General features: G+C 39.4%; 1 protein-coding gene across 1 annotated transcript; it reads right to left on the bottom strand.

The window, feature by feature from the left end:
• Positions 1 to 3,748: 3,748 nt before the first annotated feature.
• On the bottom strand, positions 3,749 to 12,059 carry psat1 (phosphoserine aminotransferase 1). Its single transcript, XM_086315056.1, has 9 exons — positions 11,868 to 12,059; positions 8,996 to 9,056; positions 8,589 to 8,658; positions 7,905 to 8,110; positions 6,194 to 6,366; positions 5,763 to 5,932; positions 5,530 to 5,658; positions 4,611 to 4,748; positions 3,749 to 4,192 (listed from the first exon to the last, which is right to left on the bottom strand). Exons 1-9 carry the CDS (start codon positions 11,922 to 11,924, stop codon positions 4,090 to 4,092), a joined length of 1,107 nt encoding a protein of 368 aa, XP_086171182.1. The 5' UTR covers positions 11,925 to 12,059; the 3' UTR covers positions 3,749 to 4,089.
• Positions 12,060 to 12,879: the final 820 nt, after the last annotated feature.

The following is a 12,879-nucleotide window of genomic DNA, read 5'->3' as shown; positions in this document are numbered from 1 at the left end:
TGGCTCAGCAGAACTGAAATGCTTTTACACGCTCACTCACATAAGCTCAGCGATTCTCTGCACGATCAACCTCTCACATGTTTAAGCTTGCTGCGGGAGATTTCACTTGTCATGTTTGCATAGTAAGCTAACGATTAATAAGACGATGTCAGAGGAATTGGTGCACAAATTATCATCACTCACAGATCAGTGCTGTCGCTCTCTATACACAGTTCGCACGATTGCAAAGTGAAAGCAAAAAAACAAGCGCAAATTCAAACGCGACTTCAATATGTCACATATTGACAGTGGCTCAGCGATGCCAATGACATAATTACCCAGCTACATTTCTGAAAGAATGCAAAAGCATTGACATATATTTTTCCTACAATAGCCCAACGGGCAGGGAAGAGAAAGATTTTGGTAGCCCGACTGAAAAAAATCGCTAGCTCCAGGACGTCGGGCTAGCGATATTGCAAGCCCTGTATCTGATTGAGGAATCACTCATCTTTGGAAAAGAGAGTTTATTACAGAGAAATGGCTCTTTCCAAAATAAAAGCTATACTATCCGCTTCTTCTGGGCTATATTCTCAGCAGCATAAGGAGAATCACGTGCTAACAGCTGTCTAAATGACTCGGCTAAAGTTAGTAGCATGCTTGCTTTTTTTTGTCTGCTTCCACTTGTCTTTGCACTAGGATGATGTCGGCGTAAATGTGCAGTCATATTCGTTGTGTTCCCACTAGTGCTTTCAGGTTAATCTCGTTGAAATGACCTTAACGCCACAACACGGCAAATCTCCGTTAACGAGCTACCGCCGATTGCTCCGTGCATGGGGCTAGACGGCCAACACGTTAACGAGCTAACTGCGCTAACACACTAGTTCACACCAATGTAATTGAGCATTGCATGGCACATCCAACATACTGTTTTACTTTAGTCCATGACTCGCTTACCTTCAGGGTCATACGTCACATGAAAACCAAAATAATTCCAAACGCCAGATCTGAATGAGGTTCAATTTGCCTGTTGCAAGTAGAGCTTAACTTCTGTCTCGCTAGCTTGCCCTGCGCTCTTCCTTCTGACTATGCTGTCTGTGTTGAGCGCTCAGTGGATCTGCGCTCGACAGTGCAGCCTAGGCGGAGTAGTCGAACACAGATTCACTGAGCGCTCAACACAGACAGCATCGTCAGAAGGAAAATTGATAAAATAAATTACAAATGTTGTATTGTTCGATACATATGCGTACCGAACCGAAAGCACTGTATCGAACGGTTCAATATCGATACGAATATCGTTGCACCCCTAGTATATATATAATACATAAAATATCTAAATGATCTTAATTTTACAAAAAGGAGTTTGCAGTATTGTGCACATCATAAGCAGGCTGTCTTTTGAAGTACAAAGATAAGAGTACATTATGTAATAAATGTAACTTAGAATAAAAGGAGAGAGAGTTATCCGACCTCCTGGAATATGAATTATCTTATGCATCTTACAGCAATAACTGTAAACTGTGATACACATTTATTGTGTCTAATACTGATGTACTTTTTCTTCAGGAAGCCCGGAGAACTTATTACTTTTTTTTATCCTGTCTTCCTTCTCTCTCCCCAACCGGTCGTAGCAGATGGCCCCGCCCCTCCCTGAGCCTGGTTCTGCCGGAGGTTTCTTCCTGTTAAAAGGGAGTTTTTCCTTCCCACTGTCGCCACAGTGCTTGCTCATAGGGGATCATATGATTGTTGGGTTTTTCTCTGTATGTATTATTGTAGGGTGCACCTTACAATATAAAACATCTTGAGGCGACAGTTGTTGTGATTTGGCGCTATATAAATAAAACTGATTTGAATTGAATTACTTTCAGGGTTCCAAGCACTCATGTATATATCTGTCTACGTAGCACTCTTAATTCTAATTCTTATTCTCATGTATATATCTCATGTATAGCTCATGCACATATCTTTCTACGTAGCACTTTTAATTCTTATCCCTACTTTTATTTTTTCATGTCTATTTAAGTGCTATTTATGACACTATGTTTGCACTGAAGCACCGCAGCAATTTCCTAATGTTGTAAACCTGCTCAACATTTGGCAATAAACCCCTTTCTGATTCTGATTCTGATTCTGAAGTAGAGATGTATGCTTTCTTTCTTCAGCTGAGAATGCTTCACCTATGATGCTCAGTTGACCCTATGAGAGTAAACAATACCATGAACATGCATTTATGTATGCATGTGTTTGTGTCTAGACAGGAGAACAAGACTATAATCCAAATTCTTTTTCTGAGGAGATTACTTGTTTCAGTTGTCTCTATTCTTTTGTGCCACAATATCATACTAACACTATAATTTTTGTTGTGTAATATGCCAATCTTGGCTGTGTGATTACAAGATAACATATCACTAAAGACTAATAATTAAATGGGATGGGCAAAGCTTGAAAGACTCCATTCAATCATGCCTGGGTTATGCAAAATAAGTTTCTTGATGAACACTTCCACCTAGAGGATAATTGGTGCTAAAACATCTAGTTTTATTTTGTTGACGCTTATAGGGAGCAGTACACATGGGTGAGAGAACATATTAAGGAAAAAACACAGTTATTTAAAAATCTCTTCTTCCTTCCTATTTGAGATTTTTCTTCTTCTTTTTTTAGTGTTATAGAGTTTGATGGCTACGATATCCAGGGAGCATCTACGAGAACTACTCCTGAAATCTTTATCCCCTACCCTTTTGTAAGAGTTAATAGTACCAGTGGAAAGAAGGTCCAACTGTCTGCTTTAAACTTGGCCACTGAAAAATACTAGAATCTGTTTGTCTTAATGCTGAATCTGTTTAAATCAGTTTTGTTTTTATTCTTATACTGCAAATAATTTTTCTTAATGTGTTTTGTTTTTCCTCTCTTGTTTGGTGAGCTTTCACAGGGCTTATTAGGTCACAGTTGCTGTTTGCAGATTTTATGGATGGGTTAAAAAAAATCAGTCATAGTACATTCTAGCTTTGCACTGTTTACACAATTCATGTTCAACTAAAAATCAAGACTGTAAACCAAGACTACATTTAAATGTATTTTTAGTTGGCCTAAGGATACATGATACAATCTATTGCTGTAATATAATTCTCATTTTCCCCATAGGTCAAAGGTCAGGGTGAAATGCACTGCAGCGCCGTCCCGATAGACGTTAGCAGGGCAAAGGCGGCAATGAACAGGCCTCTGGACACCCACATGGAGCACAGTCTCTCTGATGCTGACACAGTCCTTATACAGACCTGTTAACTCCTACATACAGAGCTGCTCTGGCTTTCAGCAGCCAGTTAGTTAGTAGTACGTGACTGTTTAACCTCACAGGCAAAAGAGTAACTCTGCTTATGGCTGCACTGCACATTGTTACTTAAGAGTAAATTGTTGCAAGGTTAAACTTTTACTGCACTGTTTGACTGAAAATGTTAAGTCTGTTGCACCAGAGCACACCTCATTTCACTGCAGGGGTGATTCACAGCTGATTCTTTCCTGGCTAATATAGCTTATGTGTGTTTATGATATCATTTTTTGTCCTTAATCTCTCACTGATGAAGTGTAAAAAGATATAGGCTGCCCCTGGTTAAAACTTTTTAGATATGCAAAAGGTTAATTTGCTTTATGTACCCAAATTTTCTGTTTCTGCTTTCTCCCCTGAACATTCATCAAACAGAAAAAACATCAGCAATGCAAAGCAGTTTAAAAAAAAGTAGCTTAAAAAAAATAAACAACAACTGCAAAATGAAAGTAATGTCAAGTTAATTTTTACTGGAATGTAAGTACAGGTTTTACAAATAACAAGATTCACCTAGAACATTTACACATATAAGTCCTGTTAGAATTACTATTTTTAATTCGTTTACTGGCTATGTTACATACATATATAACTAGCAAAGGCAGTAGCTTATTAGGAACAATGCCAGGTTGTTATAAAAGGCATGTAAAAAGGTGCAACTTTCAAATCCAACGTGGATCTCAACGAGATTAAAAGAAGAGTTACAAGTTGTTGTTTTTTTCCCTCTTTGAAAAACTGTATTAACATAATGAAACTGCCCCTCTGGGATCAGGCAGCATTCAGTAGGAGAGGCTTCATTGGTGATCTTTGAGGAACTCCTTCATGTAGTCAGCGAGTGCTTTAGTGTCCTCCAGTGTTACAGCGTTGTAAAGTGATGCGCGAATTCCTCCAACTGACCTGCAGGGTGAGAAAAAAAAAAAAAAAAGTGTGTTTCGTACTCTGCCTTCTCTGTCTTTACAAAATTACAAAGCAAATCCAACATCTGTGCTCCTGGCTAAAGTTATTGTTTCCACTTCCATCCATGGGGTCTGCTTGATCCATCCTAGTAGTTATAAGGTAAGAGTCAGGCTTTACCGTGGACAGATCACCAGTCTATTACAGGGCCAATACAGAGAACCATTCAAATCATATTCACACCAACCACCAATTTTGAATTGTCAGTTAGTCCAGGTCCCAAGCACCAGCACTAACCAATGTGCCACCCTGTTTCTATAACCTTAAAAGGGAAATTAATTCTACTAGGTTGCAAAATCTACATCTAAAAATCAGATTTAATTGAGCAACACTATACACACAAAATGTTTGTCAAACGAACCTGTGTCCTTTCAGTGAGATCATTCCACGTTTGGAAGCACCATCCAGAAACTCCTTTTCCAAGGCTTCATCTCCCTCTTTCTTCCCCACACGAAATGGTACATTCATCCGGCTCCGACAGGCTGTGTCTACAGGACACCTGAGCAGGTGGACACATGTTACAGCTCGTGGCCATAAGAAGTCTGTGTGAGCTGCTGTGTTTCTGTCTCTTTACTGTGTCTTAAGACTCTCTGCAGATCCTTCCCCTAATGAAGAGTAGTGAGCTGCTGATTGGACCATGGAGCACGTGACTGCGTTCAAAAAGCCGCTCTGACAGCTGCCGGGAGAGAGAGAAGCGAGCGAGCAGTTTTTGACTGCAGACATGGACCTGGCCCTGGTTTCCAACTTTTTGGGTTACTTTGTATCTGTGTAAGCATGCTTGTGGGTAAACTCAGTGCTTATGCGTGCATAGGCTGAAGCTGAAGGGGTGAGCCGCCTTTTCTTTTGAACAGTTTTCTCCTGTTTCTGGACTAGGAAGCGAGGGATAGTATTGTCATTTGTTTGTTTTGTTTCGTTCTTAGGGTTTAGTTAGTTTCCTCTGGCAGGACTTAGTTGGTTTTGTTTATTATTTTGGCCTGGGTTGACCCTGGAGCTATGCTTCCTGACATTAAAGAAAATCACCTTTTTTTTACTCATAGCCGGTTTCGGATGTTAGGTTTGGGACCCAGGGTGGGTACTTGCTTCTCTCTCCTCAAATCTTATGTGCGTCTCTACATGCCTAGACTCGGGGCGTAACAACACAGCACACAGCTCTGGGTTGAACTCCTTATTGCACTCCTAATATGTAGGTTTGGTAGAGTTTTACTTCCTGACCCATTTGTTCATTATCATTTTGCTTTTTCCTCTGAATTCTCGTATTTAAATGCCGATGTGATACTTACACATAGAAACCATTAGAAGCATTGATGATGTCATAAATCATGGAGGACTTCTGCTTGTTGAGCATCTCCATGGCAGCACTGCCGCCATTGTTCTTTATCCACTCCAGAACCAGGCTCATGATGTAGATGCTGAACCCAGTGACGAAAAAGATTAAAGTTTGTGACAAATTGACATATTGATCATCTTCAGTCTGGAGGATAAAGATTAACTTCTTACACTGGTGAGTTTTTACCTGAAACATGGGGGTGTGTTGTACAGGGAGTTCATCTCAGCCTGGACCTTGTAGTCCAGGACAATGGGACACTCTTTCAGAGCGTGACCTAACAAGTCCTCCCGCACAATGACCACGGTTACACCGGCACAGCCCACATTCTTCTGAGCCCCAGCGAAAATGAGCCCAAACTGCAGATTGCAGGAGAGCACAATAAATACAGCCTTGCCTACAACTACGGGTCTACTTTGAGACAAAAAAAATGCCTTTGATTTGGCGAGAGGGAACTTATAAGTTCAAAAAGAAGCTAAGAACTTTTGGACATGTTCCCCACTCAAAATTCCCCGGTAGCCAATATGGCAATACAGAACTTAAATACATATTTAAGAACAGGGTCCCAGAGGCACGAGAGTTAAATATATACATTTTTCAGTCGCATTTTTCCAGCTCACCTTAGAGACGTCCACAGGTCGGGACAGGAAGTTGGAGGACATGTCGCTCACCAAGACCACCCCATTTGTTTCTGGGGTAAAGTTATATTCAACACCATGGACTGTCTCATTGGAGCAGTAGTACACGTAGGAGGCTGAGGGGTTCAGGGTCCAGCTGCTGGGGTCAGGGATTTCTACACACACAAAACCCAGCATAATAAAATCAAAACAAGACTTAACAAAGCATCTATAGCCATGCTAGCAGCACAGTGAGAGCAATCAAAAACTTAAAACTTCATGGCGATAGCATAATGTGAAGAAAGTCGTATCAGGTAAGAAGGCTCTTAGGCAAGCTTTCTTGTAATTTTTTCAAGTAGTCTTCAGGTATAGTTCTCCAGGTTTCCTGAAGGACATCCAAAACTCTTTTTTGGATGTTGGCTGCCTTTTATTTTGCTCACTTTCAAGGTGATTCCACACTGCTTCAATAATGTGTGTTTGGGAATACTGCCATGCTGAAAAATGAAAACTACCTTTCCACTGTATCCATTTCTGATGATGCTTTGGTGAACAGTGATCAGCTGAAGGGCCAGATGTATCTCTTGAACCTCGTTTCAGGTTTTTGTTTGATTTTCTGCCATTTATTGAGGTCATGACTTTCAGATACTATTTTGCTGCTGTAGATAATTTTTAGGCCTCTTACTTCTTTTCCTAGATTTTTCCAGTTTCCTCAAATTTTTTAAAGGACACACTGCACACCATACCGAGATATGCCAATATCTATATTGGTAGCGAGACATAACAATATAATAGCACTTTGGGAATCAGCTTACTGGTGCAAAAATACAATTTTACATCTGTCAAACAGTGTTATCTTTGTCTGTGAAGATTCTCACTCATCCAGGTCATCGTAGTCTAAGGAGTTCGGAAAGAAAAGCTTCTGGACTTATTTAAGTTTCCTTGAAGATGTTTCACCTCTCATCGGAGAAGCTTCTTCAGCTCTGACAGCAATTGGTGGAGAGTCCCAGATTTTAAGCCATATGGGAGTGTCCCCAAGAAGGTCATGTTATCTTTGTTTTTTCCCATAGATTCAATTAAAGAAACGGGAGAAAATGTATGTTTGCAATATGCAGATAGAGTCTAAATATAATTCAATTAAAATTGTTCTTTGTCAGCTTTTACTACTTTGTGTAGACGCAACACTGGTTTACTCCCTGGAGTTACATGGCTTTTTTAAAGTTTGAATGATTAACGCCTCTAAAAATGGTCAGGTGGAGTAACTGAATTGAAAATAAGTGAAAAAGTCGCCAATTTAAAAAAAAAAAAACCTTTGAAAGACCTTCAGAAAGCCTGAAAAACTACTTCTCAAAACCGCTGCAAAAAATTAGAAGAAAGTCTGTTTTCCTGGCACAAAATATAAAGAAATGAAGGGTGGCTTAAGACTTTTGCACAGTACTGTAATTCAAAGCACCGTAGCGTTGATTCTAAATATTACGCCCAACCATGTGGAAATGACCACTTGCATACCAGAGTCTTTCACTGGTGCTTGGCTCTATTGTTTATTATGCAACCGCCCGGGTACACAGCCAGATTTTGTAGACTCACTGTCCTGATGCAGTCAGAATAACAATTACTGACTATTTCAGCTTATACTAGTTTTTCCTTTTTTTCCTGTTTTAATGTCATGGCAGGAAAAAATAAATAAAAGAAAAAACTTGCCAGTCTGCACACTTACTCGTGTAACTATCCAGTTTTGGGTGAACAACATTCACTTTGCCATATTTTTCCGCTTCCTTTGCTGCTTTGGCCGACCACGTGCCCGTCACCAGGTAATCGGCACACCTATCCTCCTTAAGACCAATCAGGTTGAGAGGAACACTGCTGAACTGTCCAGACCCACCACCCTGCAGGAACAGCACCTTGTAGTTGTCTGGAATATTTCTGAGAAAAAAAAATACCAGTGTGTGTTAAAGGCAATCCAGACATAATCACGTGCAGATGTAAACTTACAGGAAGTCTGATTCTTAAACCAAGCAAAGGTACAGTTTGAAAGCAAAAAGCATCTCTTTACTCAGCTGAGACACTAGTGTGGTTTAAATGTGATAGGTAAAATATGCAGCTATCTCTTGTACATCTCTGCCTCCATCGGATTGACAGCAATGTGACTGTCTAAGAATAACTTCGAAGAAAAGGTGCACAACCATCTCGTTTGACCGGTTTGCCTGTCATTAGCGCTGTTGTACAAAAGAGGAAAAAAGGGTACGAGTGTTTATGCATTAAAAGAAGTCTGACTATGATTACAACACGTTATGTACTGTCAGCTGAAACTACAAGAAAAAAAATGAACACCTTTGTTAGGAGACGTGATTATAGTGCAGCATATCTGAAGAAACACAACAGAGCAACAAAAGTTACTTACAACAGCTCTCGCAGGAGGCTCTCTGTTTTGTTGATAATTTTATTGAAGTCTGATGATCGGTGACTCATCTCTAGTACAAAAAGAACATTTTGGGGGATTTTATTTCACTGTATATGACGTACACACACCTTTGATGAAAATGTGATATTTGTGATGTTTAATATTTCACAGATTCCAGAGACTGAGGAAGCAGTGATCAGCTATGAAATATCTGGACGTATGGAAATCTCTCAAGGTTTATTAATCTGGACACAGTACAGTAAACACACACTCTGTATGAAATGTCAGCTACAGGCCACAATTAACAAGAGGTCACAAAGGATCCATCTCAACAGAGTCATCCTTTACTGAAAAATCTAGAGACAATACATTAACATGTTTGTGTACTGATCTGTTTTTCTACTCACCGAGGACACTGATGCCAGTGCCGCTGTAGTTTAGGAGCTCATTCTGAGCTTGAAGCAGCACCTGCAACACATCGTGTAAGTATCTCTTCAAAACGTCTTGATGCATTCTCAATCATCCAGGAAAGTAGATCTCCAAAAGTTGATACTGTTCATCTGGACGTAGCGTTTTGTGGGAGAAACGTTTCGTCACTCATCCAAATGACTTCTTCATTCTCCCCAAACTTCCCCAAACAGTACATTTGCATAATGACTGAAACCAGCCCACTGAGGAACAATGGGCTGGGAGGTCAGTTCCTTAATCTTAGTATAATCTTACTAAGATCTTAGTATAAATCTTATAAAGCATAATCTTTATAAGATTTGGGGAAACCTGCAGTCAGCTAAGACTGAAGAAGTCGCTTGGATGAGTGACGAAACGTTTCTCCCACAAAACGCTACGTCCAGATGAACAGAATCAACTTTTGGATATCTCTTCAGAAACTATGATGGTAGCTGAACACGTTTTTTTTTTCATTGCACTAAAAATAAAGTTTGGACTGCAACAAGAAAACAGCTGTTAATGAAACCACATAGATGTTTTTGGTCTTTGTTACTAACCAACATGTTGGTTTGTAAATTAAAATTAAAAATGTGTTGCACCTCTGATCACTATCTTATAAATAGGACTGCTATTAATAACTAATGAATACACATTTTAGCTCCACAAATCTTATTTGACCTAAAAAATAAAAAATAAAAAAAAAAATCATACAATGACCAACTGATGCTCCTAAACGTAAACTTTGCTATCACATTAAGGTTTTTCTAGTCTAGAAAAAGGGCTTTTAGTAAATGACTAATGCAGAGTCACTGCTAAGAGAAGTTTGTACATGTGTTTTGTATATATGCTGTTTCTGGCCATTTGATAAACTCCAGTGTTTTTAAGCATGAGTAAATTAAACCACATTTTGAAAAAATGTTGGAAAGCCAAAATCTTGGTGGGCTGCAAAATAGCAAAAAACAAACTTGCCTAAGCACTAAAACAGTCGATAATCAGCATTGCAACTGTACACCGGTGAGTTTACTTGTCAGTCTCTTTCCGTTTCACAATTTTTTATTTTGTTTTGACCATTTAAACGCCTCATGACTAAATCCTTACAGTTCATTGGGTTTATTGGGCTCTACAAAGCCCCGCAGGCAGCAGTACAAACCACTCAGAGTACATTAAGTCTGCAGTCAACCAAAAAGACCTCGCGGGAGGCGTCAGTGTTATCTGGGAGCTGTGATTTGTTCTCATCTAAGCGTGTTTCTTCTGCCATCTAGAGGTTCTCTCTGCCGCTGCCAGTGAACCACAAAGGAGCAGGTTTCCACATGAATGAATGAGGCTGATGCAACTCAACACACTGTTGACTAGTGATGGGATTTCCGGCTCTTTTTAGAGATCCGGCTCTTTCGGTTCGGCTCACTAAAAAGAGCCGGCTCTTTCGGCTCCGAACCGGCTCTTCAGGTTGTTTTGTTGCTTTAATTAATTTATTATTAACAATAATATAAAATTATGCACAAAAGGAATTACTAACATAAAAACAAGTGGTTTTATTTATATATGTTTATATATAAATATATGCGGTGGCCCCTAGAGACAAAACACGTACAAACTCCAAAACACATTTCTAGCATGAACTGAACTTCCAAAGCCGAGCTACTAGATCACTTAAATTACACAATTGAAAGCATGTGTGTATTGTTTGTGTATTTATACACAGGCACTCATATATATATTCAAATAATTTAAAAAAAAGTTCATTTACCTGTTATTACCACACACCAAATCCGGTCGTTGGTACTTGCTGGCTTGTGTAGCCACAAGATAACAAAGGCTCAACACTGCGCCCAGCATCCTGGAGCACTTCTGTTGTCTTTTGTACGTGTTTTGAGTTTTTATATGCTTCTGAGTTTTTACGTGCTTCGGAGTTTGTACGTGTTTTGGAGTTTTTACGTGTTTTGGAGTTTGTACGTGTTTTTACGTGTTTTGGAGTTTGTACATGCTTCAGAGTTCATACGTGATTTGAAGTTTGTATGTGCTTTGTCTCTAGGGGCCACCGTAAATATACTTTTATTTATTCACTCCACATAAAATGTAATAAATAAATCATATAATACAAAAATCAACTATTCACATTTCAACTTTTAACTATTTAAATTTTCAGCTTTTTCCTTTCACAAATTTAAAGTGAAAAGAACACAAAACACTGCAAACCACAACACAATTAAATATAAATTATAATATGAAAACTAAAAGAACATGCATATTCTCTGTCATATGGACCTGCATGAATAAACTTTCTCAATCCTTTATCATCTGCAACTGAAAATAGTTGTGGATGATTACTATACCTTTCTAATGTTGTTGTCCCTGCCTCTCTTTCTCTCTCTCTGGCTCTGTTCCTGTGCTACTGAGTGTAACTGCCGCCCCTCCCCCCTCTGCCCAGCGTAAAGCACAAGGCTCGCGTGCAGAGTGAAGCGGAAAAAAAGTGCGAGAGAGAGGCTGAGAGAAAGAAAAAAAAAAAAAAAACCCACGTGACGGCTCGCGATAAGGACCCGGCTCGCGTCGTTCACGTCAAAGAGCCGGCTCTAAGAGCCATTTCGTTCGCGAACGACCCATCACTACTGTTGACAAATGCCAAACTGACAATGGCATTAAACCAAAGTCCTTTTCATCATACAGTGTCTCTCTTTACGAAAATGAAAGGAAAATTAGGCCATCGCGTCCGCGACCCGCCTGCGGTTAAACAAATTATAAAGTGGCAATTTGCTTTAAAGCAGTTTGCAATTAGCTCGCTTTTTTTCTGCACATTATTAACGTTACACAAGCAAGAGAGGGATACCAACTTACAGAGGGGGGAAGTTTTGCAGGTCCGGCTCCAAAGTTGATGGTTTGTTTGTGTTCCATGGTGTAAAGCGAGCTCGAAACTCCGGCTGGTGGATGCTGTCCCTGCCTGCTGTCTCTACCAGATTCAGCGCTGTGAAAGCCTCAGCTTCGGCCGTGTCTTTGCTCTCCTCCTCGAGCACTGGTTGGCTTGGATGCCAGTTATGTATATAGCATGTTGCGTTTGGGAACGCCACGTAAATTTGTAGCCTCAATTGACAAAATAGAGTCATGCGATCTAGGTTACAATGCATAGTTGACCAAGTAAGGGAGTATTAATGCATGATGCATCCTCAAATCCTCAAAAAGTTGATTCTGATCATATGGACGCAGCGTTTTTGGAAAACGTTAACTCCAGTAATTACTGATTATAATTATTTTTTAGTAGTTATTGTCAATCGTTCAAACAGGCGGATTAACCTTTTAGGCTGTCCGAGTGGATAAGCTCCAATTCAAATATTAAACAATTATTTTATATATAAAAAAACCCTCTGTGGCTCCTGTTTTAAATTGAAAGCATAATTAAACATTGTTCTCAAAGCACCTTGTACTCAAATGTTCCCCTAAGTCAATATTAGAGTAAGAGTACTCTGGGTTAGTGTTATTATATTTAAACTATTGTGAAATAACTACTGTGAAATTTTCCCAGACTGTTTTCCCTTTGATCTTAAGTACCGTAACAACTTGATTTTAAAAGATTTACAACATTGTAAAATATTTAACTTAAATTATTTATTAAATTAGATCATGCAGAAACTTCTTAACTGAGATCAAATTATTTTTTTCCTCATTTCAATTATTTCACATATATAATAAACTATACATTGATCTTACACTTGCCTTTTTTTTTTTTGACCAGTTCACGCCAACGAAGTTACTTACTTACTTGGCAGCACTTGAAGGCACCACCAGGACCCAAACTAGGACCCGTTGTCACGTGACTGGCTGAGTGCACCGTCACGCCACCGAAAATGTGAGC

Source organism: Aulonocara sp. 'chitande type north' Nkhata Bay, linkage group LG12 (assembly GCF_057382095.1).
Source record: "Aulonocara sp. 'chitande type north' Nkhata Bay isolate Kocher_YH1m ecotype deep benthic linkage group LG12, A_spYH_male_GT1.1, whole genome shotgun sequence".
NCBI classification, from domain to species: Eukaryota; Metazoa; Chordata; class Actinopteri; order Cichliformes; family Cichlidae; genus Aulonocara; species Aulonocara sp. 'chitande type north' Nkhata Bay.
This window is presented reverse-complemented; position numbering and strand designations above follow the sequence as displayed.